Source organism: Haliotis cracherodii, unplaced genomic scaffold (assembly GCF_022045235.1).
Source record: "Haliotis cracherodii isolate W230 unplaced genomic scaffold, xgHalCrac1.p SCAF_13, whole genome shotgun sequence".
NCBI classification, from domain to species: domain Eukaryota; kingdom Metazoa; phylum Mollusca; class Gastropoda; order Lepetellida; family Haliotidae; genus Haliotis; species Haliotis cracherodii.
The window spans coordinates 6235111-6254529 of NW_027266268.1; the positions used below are offsets into that span (position 1 = coordinate 6235111).

A 19419-nucleotide genomic window follows, 5' to 3' on the forward strand; every position below is an offset into this window, starting at 1 on the left:
AGCTAAGGGTCGAAGACAGTAAGTCTTTCAGTATGACCGGCTCTCAGACACACTCTTTATTCACTAGACCACGGAGCAGTATCCACTTTGGTGCCACCCATAAGCACGGGTATGCTGCTGACAAACCTAGAAACAATCAGGGCAATGCTGTGATCCTAACCCACAACGTGTTTCTGGCACTCCAAAAGGGACACAACTCTGCACGGCGAAATGGGCCCTCTCCGACAACCTGCCGTCCAACAGAAGTATATAGATGGGTGTGTCGAAATGACGCATCATGCTCTTATGGACTTATATTTGTTTATATCTCATCCACATAAACATCACATCATCCTTACATCACAGCCCCGTGAAGATCCGGGGTAGAATAGGTCTTCAGCAACCAGCATCCTTGCTGTAAGAGACGACTAACCGGGTCGGGTGATCAGGCTCACCGACTTGGTTGATGTATGTAATCGATCCCAATTGCATGGTTCGATGCTCATGATTTCAATCACTGGATTGTCCTGTCCAGACTCGATTATTTACAGACCGCTGTCATATAGCTGTAATATTGCTGAGTGCAGCGTTAAACAAGAAACAAACAAAACACCTGTTGTTAATTGAAGAATGGTGTTGCCTCCCCTGACCTCATCATGTGCCATTGCAGCACGTGATGTCCTTACCATATTACGACATGCTGCATGTGATGTCCATACGACATTACGACGTGCTGCATATGATGTCATCACCACATTAAGACGTGCTGCATGTGGTGTCATCACCACATAACGTGCTGCACGTGATGTCCTCACCACATTACGACGTTCTGCACGTGATGTCCTCACCACATTAGGTGCTTCACGTGATGTCCCCACCACATTACCACAGTGTCACTGTAATTGTTTGCATTTTTCACAACATCCACTATCTTCCTATGGCTATAAACACATGTTTATTAGGAGCTTTCATGAATAAGTTAAGGAGCATAGGAATGATATTGTCAATGAAACTGTCTTCAAATAAAATGGACAAAATAAATTCACATTCTACTTCAAATAATGAATTGAAAGGTAAAATGCATATTTACAGCTCTGCACAATACCGCATTTAGATGATTGACGATGATGACAATTTTTTAACAACGTTCATGCATCTTTTTTTTCATTCATTTTTTTATGCAAAACAAACTAAATGGAATTCCACACACATTCTGAGCACTCAAAATAATCCATGTTCAAAATGATGGTATCTACAATTGCTGTTAGCACTGGGCCCCCCTGTTTAAAAACGTGATCTTTGATCTATGACTATCAATGCATGGAATTTCGCGACAGTCATTGCATAACGATCACTTCGTGAAGCGGGCCTTAATCTTGTATCTTCTATCCATGTAAAGCAATGTAGGACTCTAATCACATCATCTTCACTTATAGGGGTAGCACTGCAACTGAAGAAGGAGAGGAGATCCCTGGTGACAATTCTTCATCACCTAGAAACCCTTTTCCATGTACCAGAAGTGAGTTATGTACAGGTATTATGGCTGATGAAGTTGAGCTGGATTAGAGTGTGGGGACCAATCATGAGGTTTTCAGTTTCTGGAGAGATTCCTTGTTGATGAACTGAACACCACGTTTGTAATATCCAATCTGTCCGTCAATATTTGCAACGTCACTTTTTTCTCGGGGCCTGAAAAAAAGAAACACCCTCTTTAAATGTGCATATTCAATCAATGATTTATATGAAAACATAACATTCTCCCAAGGGATGGAAATAAACCAAGAACATCTAGGCCGAATAGTGACAACATATAGCAATACCCCGAAAATGTGTGAAATTCTACTGGCCCTTCGGATACCTTTAACCTAAACAAAACAGACCAGCCCTGTCTTCACTGAAATTGTTTGAGTGCATTGTTGAGTTCAACACAGGAGGAGCATTAGAGCATGTTAGTGTTGGAGGGATGAATGAGTGAGGGGGTGGATTTAAACAGATTCTTATGATCAGTATGAGGACTACTTTCGGCTTTATGCTGGAGGAAGGTGATGCAGGTTTTCAGATGACTTCGGAGCGCTGACAAAGAATCCTGATTGGAGGAATCTAAAGAATCCTGATTGGAGGAATCTAAAGAATCATGATTGGAGGAATCTAAAGAATCGTGATTGGAGGAATCTAAAGAATCATGATAGGAGGAATCTAGGCTTGGAACCTACAATCAGCGGATCCTGACTAAGCTATGGTACCATGGACGGCTTGTTGATGACTGAGCGAGTGCCTAGTATTGTTTGTTTGTTTGTCTGTTCTTAATGCCGCACTAAGCAATATTCTAGCTTTATGACGGCTGTCTGTCAATAATCGAGTCTGGACCAGACAATCCAGTGATTGACATCATAAGCATTAACCTACGCAATGACATGCATCAACCCATGGGATGCTGAAGACCTATTCTCTACCCGGAACTTCATGGGTCCAGTATTCACTCCTAAATCAGAAAGATATTCCCAACCTGCTCACATCACCTCATGAAAGAGGTACTGAAATTGGACCAAACACCCCAACAAGCATGGTGGTGAGGTTAGGTGTGTGCTTTTACTTGTCTGGACTAATGCCGAGTTTATAGTACTAACCCTCTGAGATACCATACCAGTTTAATATGGATACCTCACACAGACACAGTATACTGACTCAGAGCGAATCAGTTTATGTTTTATCCCCTTTATGCCGAGCACCAGGCAGGGTAACAACAAGTACCATCTTTAATTTAAGGTTCTGTCTATGACACACTCTCAAACATCACACAAGTTAGGTGGTAAAGGTGCACACCATGAGCACGAAATACAGTAGAAAACATTATACATCATTTTTGACCACACAAAAACTTTTATCAGGATTTTTGTACCGTTTCTGTGACTTTAGTTTGGGTAGTTTCTCTCCAGGCACTTGCTCCTGTGGAAGAAAAGAAAGATAAGAGTGCAATTAGAAGAAGCTTGCTATATTTTGAAATGTGACAATTGTTACACAGGTTGTACAGAGAGTACACCCATTTCATCTACCTCTACATCTCTACCCTTAACATTTCCCATCTACCCCTTGCATATCTACCTACACCCCATCTACCCCTAACAAATCTTCCTATATCATGTATATCCCATCTACCCCTTACAAACCTTCCTATATCATGTATATCCCATCTACCCCTAACAAATCTTCCTATATCATGTATATCCCATCTACCCCTTACAAACCTTCCTATATCATGTATATCCCATCTATCCCTAACAAACCTTCCTATATCATGTATATCCCATCTACCCCTAACAAATCTTCCTATATCATGTATATCCCATCTACCCCTTACAAACCTTCCTATATCATGTATATCCCATCTACCCCTAACAAACCTTCCTATATCATGTATATCCCATCTACCCCTAACAAATCTTCCTATATCATGTATATCCCATCTACCCCTAACAAATCTTCCTATATCATGTATATCCCATCTACCCCTAACAAACCTTCCTATATCATGTATATCCCATCTACCCCTAACAAACCTTCCTATATCATGTATATCCCATCTACCCCTAACACAAAGCATTACCATGTCTAACCTACCACACCTTCCCCTTTTACATCTACCAACTGCATCAACGTCTGCAACATCTACCCTAACCCCACTAACGACATATACCCTGATCTCACCATTTCGCCATCAACCCTGACAGTCCGAACTGAATCTATACCATCCACATCAACATCAGCCACAACTATACTTACTGCATCCACCCCTCTTGTTTCAATATCTACCTAAGTACTCTACTGCATCTAACCTAAGCCCACACAGCCGACGCCAATTCCATCCTATCTACCACTGCCACATCCACCCCACTTATCTCTAACACAGCCACCCATCTACCCCATCAACCTCTGCAATAGCCATCCCATTTACTTCCACCCAAACCACCCTTCTACACCATCTACCCCTGCCATATCCACCCTTCTAACCCATCAACCTCTGCAATAGCCACCCTTCTATCCCATCAACCTCTGCAATAGCCACCCTTCTAACCCATCAACCGCTGCAATAGCCACCCTTCTATCCCATCAACCTCTGCAATAGCCACCCTTCTAACCCATCAACCTCTGCAATAGCCACCCTTCTATCCCATCAACCTCTGCAATAGCCACCCTTCTAACCCATCAACCTCTGCAATAGCCACCCTTCTATCCCATCAACCTCTGCAATAGCCACCCTTCTAACCCATCAACCTCTGCAATAGCCATCCCATTTACTTCCACCCAAACCACCCTTCTACACCATCTATCCCTGCCACAGTTTCCGTTCCTACTCTGCAACATCCAACCCATCTACATGCATCCCGTCGACCCAATCTACATCCACCTCCACTCCATCTACCTCGAGCCTCCTCTGTTTCTCAGCATCCATGTCAGCCTTCCTCTTCTGCTGGAACTCCTTGTAGTTGGTGTAACTCTTGTTCCTGGGAGGCTGAGAACAACATTGTCATTTCAGCAGCCTGTTCATACACTTAAAGTCCTCAACAATCGATCTAGTCTCTTCATAATTATAAACTTTTAATACTTTTAAACCTGAGCCCACTTGCACAAAGTGACCTTGGCACAAAAACCACTGTAAGTCTATGTTGGGAATGACAATAGTGTTTGGGTTAATATCACACTAAGCAACTGGGCACATTAGAGGCTGTATCTCACTAGAGAGCCTGACACCCATCCCTTCTTCTGTTCATATCTAAGAGAAGGAATGCTTGAGTCTCAAATATAATGTGCTCACAAACCTAGAAAGATAATCAGAGCAAACTGGGATTTGAACCCACAATCGTAGGTTTGGGGCATGGCCAAGGAACGTATCTGCAGAGCGAATTGCAGCATCGTAAACGACTGGGCCACCCATGCCCTGCCCTTAGTAGAGATCGAGTTGTTATTTCAAAACCTTACCCAACCCCTAATAGGGGTTCGCATTCAAGATCACTGCACTTATATAGCACCATATATGCACATGTGTGTGTGTGGCTGCTTGTACTGCCAATTTATAGTGCTAGCCCACAGAGATACCATGCCGCAGTTTAACATGAATACCCCACTCAGACACAGGACACTGACTTTGAGCCTATCAGTCCTTGCTTTAGCCCCTTAATGACAAGTGCCAGGCAGGGTAACAATAAGTACCATCTTTTAATGTCTTTCACTTTGACACCAGAACGGGGATCAAACCTCGGACCTTCCAAGGCACTCTACCACTAGACCATGGAGGCGGTTATCCCTAACAGAGGTTTAATAGAAGACATATAGTAACCAATGTTCCGACTGATGAAAGACACTGAAACCCTCATAGCCTCACAGTGAAAAGCCTGAGCTTGCAAATATATTACTCTTTATAGTTTTCAAATCATTCTCAATTTGTCTCACTGTTTCAAAATCAATATAAACAATAACTTGGAGGTTTGTCATAAAAATGCCATTCACATCTTTACTTGCCACACATTTACAACAGATCACAATTACTATTTACTTTGTCCACAGCCATTGTTAACCATGGTTAAGCAGCTTCACACTGGTATCCATGGCGATGGGACAGATTAGCTCACCTTGGCACCCAGACTGATGAGCAGCGACACCCTGGCTTCAGACTTCTTCTCGCCACCGAATCCACTGATCCCGAGCTTCCTCACTTCAAACCTGGCAGTGTTCATGTTGAAGTGGTTAGCAGTCTCGAGCTCGCCATCCTCGTCCTCGTTCCTCCTCGCCTGGGGAGATACAGGACTTGCAGAATACACCAACACATACAACACAGCACGAGTAACTTTTGAGTAAAATAGTTAAATGCAGCTTTGAATTCTATTTTAGAGGGAAGCCACAAATTAACTAAAAGACTATTGATGAGTGAGTTGATTAATGCTGCTTTGAACAGCAATCCAGTTATATCAAAGGATGTCAGCTTACTGTAAGAGGAAATTCTGAAGTGTTGCAGGTCTTAGACATTTACCACTTCAGTGAAACCCACGAACACATGTATGGTGCTGACAAACCTAGAAACATAATCTGGATGAACTGTAAAACTCGAACAGACGACCATAGGTTTCTGGCGTACTCAAACGGCACAACAGATGCAAGAAACATATTTTTCAAACAAAAGTGAAAACACCCGATACAAAGGTTTAAATGTGAAACAGCAAGGCCAGACAAACATTTCCTTTCTTAGCGCAACAACAATCTGCTTAATGTAGAAGGTATGCCCAAAGACATGCAGGTCACTGACATGCCTATCATATCCCACTTCCCTGAAACCATGGGCACTGAGATCTGAATTTAATGAGACAACTATTCACTGTATTCAGGCTAGAAAAGAAAACTGTTGTTATGTCACTATGTTTTCATCCACGGTACCTTCTTCCGTTTCTTGGCTGGATCTTCGAACACGATGACTTCAGGTTCTTGTTTCCTCTTCTTCTCCACTTTCACTTCCTCACCAACTCTGCCAGTCTTCTCCACGTCCACGAGCCCCTCACTGCCCAGAGCTTCCTTGAGCCACTTCATCTTCTTGCTCATGGGTGTCTTCTTTTGTTTTTCCAGATCTCCATTTTGCCTCTTTTTTAAGAGTTTTCTTTGTTTTTTGTTTAATTTTTTCTTTGTTATTGGAGTTTGGTTTGATTGTACATCACACTGAGGGACACTGTTTTGCTTTGTTTTTTTCTTGTTTTTCTTTGATGTTTTGGTTTGGTTGTCTTCATCAAGTATACTGTCTCCTGGGAAATAAGTTTCATTTATTATTTTGGCCTACAATGAACATAACACATATATCCATAATCCAATTGGAGAAATGCAAACATATCAGACACCTTGAAAGTTTGTTTGTTTGTTTGTTTAACAACGCACTCAGCAATATTCCTGCTGTATGACTGTAAATAACCAAGTCTGGACCAGACAATCTAGTGACTGACAACATGAGCATTGACATACACAACTGGGATAAAATGCCATGCTTCCACCATGTCAACGAGGCTGACCACCCAATCCTGTTAGTCACCTCTTACGACAAGCAGGTTCTGATGGAACATGCCCTCTTAGTAGCAACCATTTAAGTGGCCAAATGCAACTTAAATCAATGATCATGATGATTGGCGACCTAAATTCATCTACTGCTCACCGCATGACTACCTAAAAGTCAATATAACTGGCAACAATATCTGTTTAAGAAACCTGTTGGCTCCTAAAAACTTGTTACGAGCCACTTGGCTCCCTATGAAAAAAAGAACTTTTAGGGCTATATGTATATAAGGTTATAGCTCAGATAACATATCAAGAAAAAATGGGAGTGAGTGAGTGAGTATGGTTTTACGCCGCTTTTAGCAATATTCCAGCAATATCACGGCAGGGGACTCCAGAAATGGGTTTCACACATTGTACCCATGTCAGGAATTGAACCCGGGTCTTCGGCGTGACAAGCGAACGCTTTAAGCACTAGGCTACCCGACCGCCCAAAGTTAATATGGACCATGTAACCATGTGAAGGTTTCATTGCACATCACTCATTCAACATTGTATGCTGTTACCAGAGCAGGGCATTACTGTTTTAATGCCCTTTGACTAAATGGTGCATTGTTGCACAAAAGCCTGTCAAGCAGTAGTTGAAGCTATAGTAACCATGCTAATGTACCAAGTACTTTTACCAGTAAACATGGTAAAGCATGGTCAGCGAATGAAGCAATATATTGGAGTCTCGACCATCACACCATAAATTTAAAGGGGCACTGATCTAAAGAAATTCCCCAGCACTGGTGGTTGCTTTTGTTATTGTTTTTTCCCCGTGAGTACCGGGATGATACCCAACGCAACTGAGCGTGACAAGAGACTGGGCTACCGTCTGCAATGACAGCTAAATAAACTTGGAGGCAATAATTGTTTTACTCATTTTTTTAACACTGGTTAACCGTGATCTATAAAGATTTCGACAAAGGGCGCATGTTAATTAATTTCTTCAGCCTAAACAAACAGACAAAAAGAAGCTCATAGGATGTTGTCATTTGGAAATAGTTATTTGATTGTTATATTCTTCATCATATTTATGTATTACTTTTAACCAAATTCATTTCAATCGAAATATTTTGATTTACATACACATGATAAAGGTAGATGGATTGGGAAAAGGGGGGCACAAAATAATCCATGATATTCTGTCAGTGTGAAAGTCTACATGGTCCATGTAAATGAAATTTCACACGAAAAAAAGAAATTTTATTAATGTACGGCATTTGTAGCTATTGTTAAAGTCACCAATAACAGATGAGGAGACGTGGAAACAGGAGCTACCATATATGTCTGATAGGTGTTACTATGCAACAGCTAGTTACCATATTCTTCCAACTTCTGAAGAAGTGCCTTCTGTGATTTCCTTGCTGCCATTTCTATCTGAAACAAATTGGTAAGGAATATTGACTTTCACAGTGATTACAAATTGAATTTTAGAGACTACCCCGATATGTATTCTATGTTTCAATGTGATCGAAAAATGAACACAGCTAAGATGTTAAACAATAAGCGAATGGCAAGGAAAACATTAAAACATACCATAGAAAGGTACGTGTAACTGTGCGGTTTTTTTCTTTCGCTCACATTAAAGTTAAACAAAACACCAAATTAATCTGACATTTGAAGCGAATATGTTCCAAACAATGCTTCATGTGTGCCGTATGGGCGCAGACATATTTCAAACGGCGCCACCTATTGGTAAGGGGACATCACTCTAATATCTCATGTATGTCCAGCATGGGAATCGGTCGCCTGCACTGAAACTGTCGAAGCATGATCAGCTCATTCAGCTGATGACTGTCTTCGAATGTAAACGGTAACCAATAACAATGAAGCTCATGTATTTGTAAGACATATTATGCATTTCGTTATCGGATTGACTACTGACGGTACAGGACTATTTGCAAACAGGTTACATCTTACAGTATCCTTGCGTAACATAACTTCGATCACATAAGAAATCAGTTCATTAGGCGTCAGTAATAACGTTTGGAATACACCAAAATTATCTCAAAACATACGATTCATTTTGGACTAGACCGTACTTTGCAATTATTGGTGTAACTGGTGTAGCTGTTTGTGGATGCCGGGTAAAAATAGGTGCCCAGTTACAGATGTTTGTCTTAGAGGCGACTGAATGGATCGAATGGTCAGACTTGGTGTTCATAATATCAATCACTAGATTGTCTGGTCCTGACTTGATTACAGGCTGCCATCACATAGCTGAAATTATGCTGAGTGCAGCAATTAACAACAGACAAAACAGCACCTATTGTTATACATATGAACTGTATGGGTTGTGTGAAATTGTGTGAAATCTGTTTTTAATGAAATAAGACAATAATGTATGTAAAATAGATCTGTTTTTGCATTAAAACTGTGCAGCCATTTTTGAATTGGAATAATTATTTTAGCCTGATCCCATTCAAAACAGTACATGTGACATTTTCGGGTGCATCTGCTGACTGGTATTATTTCCACACTTCAGGTAACAGCCTCCCTTCCATGATGAAGTTTGACTGGGGGCCATCTTTGTTCCGACGCCTCAGTGGAGTTTTCTGTATCTACAAGCCGACTGGTCCCCCGGTGCATAAGGTCCTTGAGATCATCCGAGGCAATCTCAACAGAGGTAATATATCAGGGTCGACATTCCTTGAATGCAAGTGGCAGGGTTAAAATCATAATAGCGGCACTGTTCTTTGTGCCCGAAAAGCAAACACAAGACAAATGAACATTTGAACATGCTGACTGGTAATGTACAGAATGATTCTGGCGCTCGGCAATAAGGGGAAAAAACAAGGACTAGTCGTCTCAGAGTCAGTACACTTTGTCTAAGTGGGGTATCCATGGTAATCTGTGTCATGGTTTCTCTCAGTGGGCTAGCACTATAAAACTGGCTTTAGTCTATGGATTAGTACAAGCCCCGTCACACTGGGTCGCCAGTTTATCAGATTACAAAAATATAAAATCTCCATAAACCGTAGTCATATTCTGAATACATGCCAAGAGTAGATGAATCCATCCACTGAATGAGAAAGACCACACATCAGATGTCCAGTTATGTGGAGCATGCTGTATTTGTTTCCAGACATCAACGCTTTGCCATGTTACAAGTACGAGCGGAGGATTCAACGAGTGAAGGCTAACACGGAGGAGAAGCTGCCGTCCCTGTCGTCACTGCCAGTAGACGCAGATAACCTTGCTCAACACAGGCTCAGTATGTTTGTTTGTTGTTTACTGCCACACTCAGCAATATTCCAGCTAGATGACGGCGGTCTGTAAATAATCAAGTCTGGACCAGACAATCCTGTGAGTGACATCATGAGCATTGATCCACGCAGTTGGGTTACGATGACATGCATCAACCAAGTCTGATAATCATGGGTTGCATGAGACCAATTCTAACTCAAATCTTCACGTAGGGTGGGTGGTGATGTTCCTAAAATAAATTTATTGAGTTAACTTTTAGGAATGCTCGGTATTAATATTTGCAAGTTTTAGACTTGCAGTAGGGTGACCAAGTATAGATGGATAGCTGAAATATTTAAAGGGCCAAGTGAGAGACTATCTTAAAGACATTTTCTACCTTTGTAGCAATGCTACCAAGCTGATTTTCTTCAGAGATTTGTGAGATATAGGGTTGACAGGGACTTACTCATGGCCATCTTCCCGAGGCAGAGAGTTAATTGATTATAAAAGTCCAGTTTCCACCCTTGCCGGACTAGACTGGTATTATGGAGTTACATTTTGGCTGTACTAACGAGTGTATGCATAGTCCATTCAAAATCGCACAACAAAATCGAAAACTGGTTCGTATACTGTCGTGCACCATTACGGGTCACGTCAGTCCGATCTTTCATCCCAGCAATCAAAGCATCGCTTACCAGATCATGAAAGTGACCGTCGAAATATGTTTTCTAAATATGCAACCTCAAAAACGTTAAAACGGGGTATTCAGTGGTCGGTCAAAGTTCGCGAAAGATCGTTTTGACGTGACCCGTAATGGGATGTCCTCAGATCGTTGTTTAGCGGCAGCGAGAATTTAGATCTGATTTTATGAGATTGGGTGTGTCGGTTTGCCTTTATTATGCTACATCAGTCACCTCCTTCCCCATTGTACACAGACACAGACATGTTTTCAGGTTGAACTACTCAGTACTGGCTTGTGTTGTGGTGTTGATCAGTGACCTCAGTGATGCAGTGTTCCTTCTATTTCTCTAGCCCTGGGGCCACGATACATCCCAGAGGATTTTATACTGGAACCACTCCATGGCCTGTCCCGACACGCTGCAGGTGTTCTAGGTAGGCCAGCCTTAACGATGATGTCACTGGTGTTTTCACTGATGTCATTGATGATGTCACAGATAATGTCACAGATGTCATTGATTATGTCTCAGATGTCATTGATGATGTCAAAGATGTCAAGGTTGATGTCACAGATGTCATTGTTGATGTCAATGATGATGTCACAAATGTCATTGATGCTGTCATTGTTGATGTCATTGATGTCACAAATGTCACTTATAATGTCACAAATATCAATGATGCTGTCATTGTTGATGTCACAAATGTCATTGATGCTGTCACAGATGTCACTGATGATGTCACAAATGTCATTGATGTTGTCATTGTTGATGTCACAGATGTCACTGGTGATGTCGCTGATGATGTCACAAATGTCATTGATGTTGTCATTGTTGATGTCGAAGATGTCACTGGTGATGTCACAGATGTCACTGATGATGTCACAGATTTCATTGATGATGTCACAAATGTCATTGATGCTGTCATTATTGATGTCACAGATGTCATTGATGATGTCACAAATGTCATTGATGTTGTCATTGTTGATGTGGAAGATGTCACTGGTGATGTCACTGATGATGTCACAAATGTCATTGATGCTGTCATTATTGATGTCACAGATGCCATTGAAAATGTCACTAATAATGTCATTGATGTTGTCATTGTTGATGTCACAGATGTGAATTGTGCTTAATGTGTTTCTTGGCAACATTGTTCATGTTGTTGATAAGACTTACCCCTAGTCAAGTACCGGTGAACTTACCGTTGTCAGTTAGACTTGTGATACTGTCTGTAGTTAGGCTGCGCATGATGCCCCTGGACTTGTCTTCACAGTCAGGCTTAATCAACTTTAAGATTATGTTTGAAGACAAATAATATGATTGCAACTGAAAGTGTTGATGCAGCATGACTTACAATTATTTTGGAAAGCCAACCTTTCGATATACATACTTAATGGAAAAAAGAACAAGTACTTTAGCTTGTTGGATAAACGAGTTGTATTATTCCCTTGATATTTAAATATTAACTGCTGTATTTTGGGTTATTTCAGTGATTGGTATGGGACGAGGCTGTGAATATCTGGAACACATTGCCCTTGCCAGGTACCTAAGGGTAAGTTCAGATGCTCAGCATATATTCCCATGGGAGTCGCACCCGTGAAGATCCAGGGTAGAATAGGTCTTCAGCAACCCATGCTTGCTATAAAAGGCGACTATGCTTGTCTTAAGAGGCAACTAACAGCTTAGTGTGGTCAGGTTCGCTGACTTGATGTATGTCATCGTATCCAAGTTGATACTCATGATGTCTATCACTGGACTGTCTGGTCCAGACTCCATTATTTTACACATCGCCATCGTATAGCTGGAATGTTGCTGAGTGTAGCGTTAAACAACAAATAAACAGACATTAGAAGGTATTACCAGTATACCAAGATATGAAGTACAAATAATTCCTTTTTTTTTAAATAAATACCTATCACAATATGTTTGGACAATACCCATATACTGAGATTTTCAAAATCATGCAAATCGTCTCCTTGTTGGAAAAGTCAACATGAGCGACAACAATGGACAGCGCGAAATAAAATTATAAAAGTATCAAATTTGCAATTGTTTCCTGGAAGTGAAAAAGCATAACTTTTTGCGGCCAGTTTGTATGTATGTAATGTGTCTATTACGCCTCAGTTGTGACCATAGCAACAAAATATGGAGTTGTTAATAATGTGCAAGGGAAGGTTTTTCATTCAGGTACCTAACCAATTACAGATGAAAGAATGCATGCAATATATTGTGGTATGTATCGCAACACAGGAATCATTATTGCAATAAATTGCATTACGAAATTCAGGCCAATACCAATGCCAGTACATGTGAAAAATGCAAATGCTTACCGGTACTTCCGGCTCTCTACTCACGGATGTTGATTGTTTTACCCTGTCAGCTGGCTTGACAATCTGGATCGAGGCGAGAGTCATTTCAACTTTATTTGCAGAAAATATTCAACTTTATTCAAGGAAAACAGATACAAATCATGTTTATGTTTGGAAATAGTTATTGGAACAGTTATTTAAGACGAAATGCGAATGCTAGGCTGGCTATCAAAAGCTGGTTGACATCACCAGTGGAAGCTGAAAGTAAAACACCTGGAAACAAACGTGAGATCTTCGACTCTTTGTATAAGACGACCCCCCCTTTTTAACCCCCTCATTCTAGGTTCTTATACACAGCGATATACAGTACCCATCACTAGTATCCCTGTTTGTGTACCATGTGTTGCCAGGTGTATCATGTGAGGGGAAGGTTTGGCTGGGCCACAGACAACTACAGCCCCAAAGGGAAAATCCTTGAGAGAACAACTTTCCGTAAGTTACAGGAAACAAGGGCAGATAACTCTTCTCACATCATTCTCCACATTTGTCTTAATCGGTGTGGAATATGAGGAAATATCAGTTCAGTATCTCCTACTGGTCCGGAGGAGTCGACTGTGAGGATCAAGTGGTTATAATGTGTGACCTGGCTGGTGTCATTGAAGGCATCGAGCATTGTATGGACTGTCATACCGGTATGTCTGTGATATGGTATGGGAGTTAAGATCTTCCTAGTGCTACCACCATCATACCGGTATGTCTGTGATATGGTATGGGAGTTAAGATCTTCCTAGTGCTACCACCGTCATACCGGTACGTCTGTGATATGGTATGGGAGTTAAGATCTTCTTAGTGCTACAACCGTCATACCGGTACGTCTGTGATATGGTATTGGAGTTAAGATCTTCTTAGTGCTACAACTGTCATACCGGTACGTCTGTGATATGGTATTGGAGTTAAGATCTTCTTACTGCTACAACCTTCATACTGGTACGTCTGTGATATGGTCTGGGAGTTAAGATCTTCTTAGTGCTACAACCGTCATACCGGTACGTCTGTGATATGGTATTGGAGTTAAGATCTTCTTAGTGCTACAACCGTCATACCGGTACGTCTGTGATATGGTATGGGAGTTAAGATCTTCTTAGTGCTACAACCGTCATACCGGTACGTCTGTGATATGGTATGGGAGTTAAGATCTTCCTAGTGCTACCACCATCATACCGGTACGTCTGTGATATGGTATTGGAGTTAAGATCTTCTTAGTGCTACAACCGTCATACCGGTACGTCTGTGATATGGTCTGGGAGTTAAGATCTTCTTAGTGCTACAACCGTCATACCGGTGCGTCTGTGATATGGTATTGGAGTTAAGATCTTCTTAGTGCTACAACCGTCATACCGGTGCGTCTGTGATATGGTATGGGAGTTAAGATCTTCTTAGTTCTACAACCGTCATACCGGTACGTCTGTGATATGGTATGAGAGTTAAGATCTTCTTAGTGCTACAACCGTCATACCGGTACGTCTGTGATATGGTATGGGAGTTAAGATCTTCTTAGAGCTACAACCGTCATACCGGTACGTCTGTGATATGGTATTGGAGTTAAGATCTTCTTAGTGCTACAACCGTCATACTGGTATGTCTGTGATATGGTCTGGGAGTTAAGATCTTCTTAGTGCTACAACCGTCATACCGGTACGTCTGTGATATGGTATTGGAGTTAAGATCTTCTTAGTGCTACAACCGTCATACCGGTACGTCTGTGATATGGTATGGGAGTTAAGATCTTCTTAGTGCTACAACCGTCATACCGGTGCGTCTGTGATATGGTATGGGAGTTAAGATCTTCTTAGTTCTACAACCGTCATACCGGTATGTCTGTGATATGGTATGAGAGTTAAGATCTTCTTAGTTCTACAACCGTCATACCGGTACGTCTGTGATATGGTATGGGAGTTAAGATCTTCTTAGTGCTACAACCGTCATACCGGTACGTCTGTGATATGGTATGGGAGTTAAGATCTTCTTAGAGCTACAACCGTCATACCGGTACGTCTGTGATATGGTCTGGGAGTTAAGATCTTCTTAGTGCTACAACCGTCATACTGGTACGTCTGTGATATGGTATGGGAGTTAAGATCATCTTAGTGCTACTGACGTCATACTGGTATGCTGTGATATGGTATTGGAGGTAAGATCTTCTCAGTGCTACAGACATCATACCGGTACATCTGTGATATGGTATGGGAGTTAAGATCGTCTTAGTGCTACTGACGTCATACTGGTATGCTGTGATATGGTATTGGAGGTAAGATCTTCTCAGTGCTACAGACATCATACCGGTACATCTGTGATATGGTATGGGAGTTAAGATCGTCTTAGTGCTACTGACGTCATACAAGTACGCCTGTGATGTGGTATGGGAGTTAAGATCTTCTTAGTGCTACTGACGTCATACTGGTATGCTGTGATATGGTATATGAGGTAAGATCTTCTCAGTGCTACAGACATCATACCAGCACTTTTGTGATATGGTATGGGAGTTAAGATCGTCTTGGTGCTATGACTGTCATTAGCATCGGTTAAGGTATGGGAATTGTGATCGTCTTTGAGCTAAGATCACTTTTTGGAACGTCCAAAATTTTTAATTAAAAATGATTAATAGAATATATCCTTCATCCTGTTCAGTGGTGAGTATTTATGATATATATGTTTATATGATGTATTTGTCATTATGGCTGTGTATCCTGGTAACAACAGGACATGTTGTGTAACAGTGTTGAAAAAAAATGCTGTAATCACGGAGTTGGATCAACTCTGGATCTGTAGGTGATAGTTGTTGATCCCTCACAGTGGACTGTGGTTTAATCAGGTGTTTGTTCATTGATTGTCTCAGACAACATCACCAAGCCCAAGTTGGACAAAGTTTGTGCTGCGGCTCAGGCTAACCACACAAAGTACATGTTTGAGTAAGTACAACAGTGTTGCCATGGCTACCAGCCACTCCTATAAGCCCTGACTGATCATGTGACACATATTAGCATCTCTTGTTACAGAGGCTGGGAAAGACAGCTGGCAAGGGTGAATTTATCAATGTCAATTCAACATGAAATTGGGGGAAGATAGCAAGGGTTAATCTATCAATGTCAAATCAACATGCTGGGGAAGATAGCAAGGGTTAATCTATCAATGTCAGATAAACATGAAGCTTGGAGAAGATAGCAAGGGTTAATCTATCAAAGTCAAATCAACATGAAGCTTGGAGAAGATAGCAAGGGTTAATCTATCAAAGTCAAATCAACATGAAGCTGGGGGAAGATAGCAAGGGTTAATCTATCAATGTCAAATCAACATGCAGCTGGGAGAAGATAGCAAGGGTTAATCTATCAATCTATAAATCTTGGTAATACATTCATGAGGACCCTAAATATTTCAAGATAAATCTACTGTTTTAAATGACGCGGTTTTTTTATCAGAGATTTGATACCTGTAGTCATGGTCATTTTCATTCCAAACCAAATGTTTAATTTACAAATTTCTCTTAAAAATATTCATTGATGTGGTATGGCTCCAATTGTCTTCCAGCTATGCTGGTGTCAGGTCTGACAGCCAAGAAGCGTACACGCTTGCTGCCTCTGGACTGGTGCGTCCTGAGAATGGGAAGACGCCCCCCATCCTATATGGCGTGAAATGTATAGAGTTTAACCCTCCTGACTTCACACTGGGTAAGAAAATATTGTAGTATTTCTAAAAACTGCAAAAATCTGTGAACATTGTTGTGCCAAATAGCCCTACCCCATTGGGATTGAGAGTGAATTACTGGAGGTAAGATGTTCCAAATACTACTTCCATGTGGGGGTTCTGCGTGAATTACTTGACCAAAGACGGCACAAATACCCCTAGCCTACTCATCTTTCCAAGGCAAGGGCATTAATTGATAATAAAAGTCCAGTTTCCACTCTTGCCGAACTAGGTTGGAATTTCTGGGCTCGACCGTAGCGCCACCATTTGCTATTAGAAGTTATGTCCCTTCTATGTCCTTCAAAAAAAATGGCAGGGCCCAGTCAAGACAATCTGATCATAATCAAAATCTATTTTTGTAATAAAATGATCTTACTTCGCGAAGCGTATCAAATCATTTTTGCCCCATGATTAAAAACATGAAAAGACGACGATACACAGGCTGTGCAAATCCAAGTTGACCGAAATCTGCCTGTTGAAATCCATGTTGTTTATGAACTGGATGTTAGACCTGCCAAAATGTAACTCCGGAATTCCAGCCTAGTTCGACAAGGATGGAAACTGGACTTTTATAGTCAGTTAATGCCCTTGCCTCGGGAAGATGTACCTCATTTGTTGTACATGTAATAGCTGATTAAAGTTCTGTTGGTCAGGGACAAGGCTGACTGCATGTGACCCTGCTGGCATGGATCTCATGGCCTCTGCTTACAGTCACTGAACAAGGTCATGGGGGTCCCCGTCTTGTAGTAGCCCTTGTTCAATCCAGCCAGGTGATAGCGCTCAGCCTATCTGGTAGTGTATCTTGTTCAATCGAGCCAGGTGATACTGGTCCCCATGTCTCAGAGTAACTCTTGCTCAATCGAGTCTAAATCATATGTCACTATTGTTTGTTGACTATTTTATAAATCACCATTCACTTGCCCACTTTGTTACTCTTTCAGAGATCCATGCCATCAATGAGAAATGCACATATTTGATGAACTTCATCGGCGACGTCGGGTTGAGCCTCAAATCAACTGCAGTATGCACACACATCCGACGTGTCCGTTATGGCCATTTTGAGTTGCAGCATGCGTTGCTGCGGAAGCAGTGGACAGCTGAACACATCCTGGACAACATCCAATCCTGCAGCAGTTTGCTGTCAGTTGATAAGTTAGCCACAAGTGACAGTGTCCGCCATCTGGATCAAGATGGCCGACAATACAGGCAGTTGGGGTATGGAAGGGAGGGACTCACAAGAGACAGTTTGAAAGGAGGGAACAGAAAATTGTTGTCCAGTTGAGATTTGTGATGTGTTCTGTGGACTCTTGTATGACAGATAGTTGCAAGCTCCTTGCAGCAATAGCCCGTTCACAGAGCTCTCTATACTATCGCTGCCACCAGTTAAAACTCCCCACAGTGATAGATGACCACGACCATGCTTGGAGTTGAACTCTCAGCCGATTGACCATCATGTTTACAAACAAGTGACGACTGTTGTGACGCCGAATACACTTACCCCTGTTAAATTACTTTCTTTGTTTGTCAATTTGAATTTCTATTTCATTAAAACTTTCATGTAATTGATAAAGTGAGAATGTAAGAATGTAAGAGAGAAGTTAGTTGATTTTCCGTTAGTCCCATACTCGCATGCTCGAACCAATCTGATTATACAAACAACAAAGTACATTCATCTGGAAAACATGGTCACTCGTAAACGTTTTCAAAATGAACTATGATGGCATTCCCAAACACATAAATGAAAGTATGAATGTGACTACATTTGGGGTTAGAGTGCAGATTTCAAGATTCTTGTAATGGCCGCGCCCACACTGGTGGCAGCGATGTTACGAGTCTATACCGAGAGTGTAACGAAGGTGTCATGCCCTGGGAAGGAGCTTGAGATAGTTGGAACAAAGGGTGGTAATCGTGATAAATTTTATTTATGTGTTTTCAAATTTGCAGGCAAATGGGAACACTTAATGTTTATCAAAATTGAAAGATATGACATGAACTTGTCGGCTTTGAAATAAATGTTGGTAAAATAGGTATTGTCGTTTGTTTGAATCGTTAATTTTCAATGGACTTAACTCAGGGTTTTGGCAGTCTTAGCATTTTTCAAGTTCATATAATTAGAACATGTTGATCTGCTACACTGAGGAATTGTCAACGTTCAAACCTTCACTCATGGCACTAATTACAAGATCTCCACCTGGAGAGGGTCAGTGATTGAATGAATTTGGTCTAAAGCCGATAGTATTACGGTATGCCAGCTTGATGTGGAGAAAAGCCTGAAGTGATGCAGGTCTTAGATGTTCACCACTTTGATGAAACCCACGAGCACAGGTAGGGTGCAGACAAACCTAGAAACATAATCGGGGCGAACCAGGATTCGAACACAAATACAAAGGTTTCTGGCAAGCCCAAAGGACACAACTCTACATAGCGAATTGTAATGATGTAGACGAATGGGCCAC

General features: G+C 41.3%; 2 protein-coding genes across 4 annotated transcripts; one reads left to right on the plus strand and one right to left on the minus strand.

Annotated features, from left to right (window-relative positions):
* Positions 1-918: 918 nt before the first annotated feature.
* Positions 919-8735, minus strand: LOC139458810 (40S small subunit processome assembly factor 1-like). Of its 3 annotated transcripts, none has more exons than XM_071240236.1 (7): positions 8666-8735; positions 8370-8427; positions 6406-6764; positions 5607-5765; positions 4400-4489; positions 2879-2925; positions 919-1668 (listed from the first exon to the last, which is right to left on the minus strand). In XM_071240236.1, exons 2-7 carry the CDS (start codon positions 8419-8421, stop codon positions 1560-1562), a joined length of 816 nt encoding a protein of 271 aa, XP_071096337.1. In that variant the 5' UTR covers positions 8422-8427; positions 8666-8735; the 3' UTR covers positions 919-1559. The 3 variants fall into 3 exon arrangements, with proteins under 3 accessions (XP_071096337.1, XP_071096336.1, XP_071096335.1); XM_071240235.1 differs by having other exon boundaries at positions 8370-8423; positions 8587-8729; XM_071240234.1 differs by having other exon boundaries at positions 8587-8729.
* Positions 8736-8776: 41 nt separating this feature from the next.
* On the plus strand, positions 8777-18308 carry LOC139458811 (pseudouridylate synthase TRUB2, mitochondrial-like). The gene is made up of 9 exons (XM_071240237.1): positions 8777-8863; positions 9536-9676; positions 10136-10264; positions 11269-11349; positions 12404-12465; positions 13633-13714; positions 16119-16191; positions 16808-16947; positions 17905-18308. Exons 2-9 carry the CDS (start codon positions 9553-9555, stop codon positions 18243-18245), a joined length of 1032 nt encoding a protein of 343 aa, XP_071096338.1. The 5' UTR covers positions 8777-8863; positions 9536-9552; the 3' UTR covers positions 18246-18308.
* The last annotated feature ends 1111 nt before the right edge of the window (positions 18309-19419 follow it).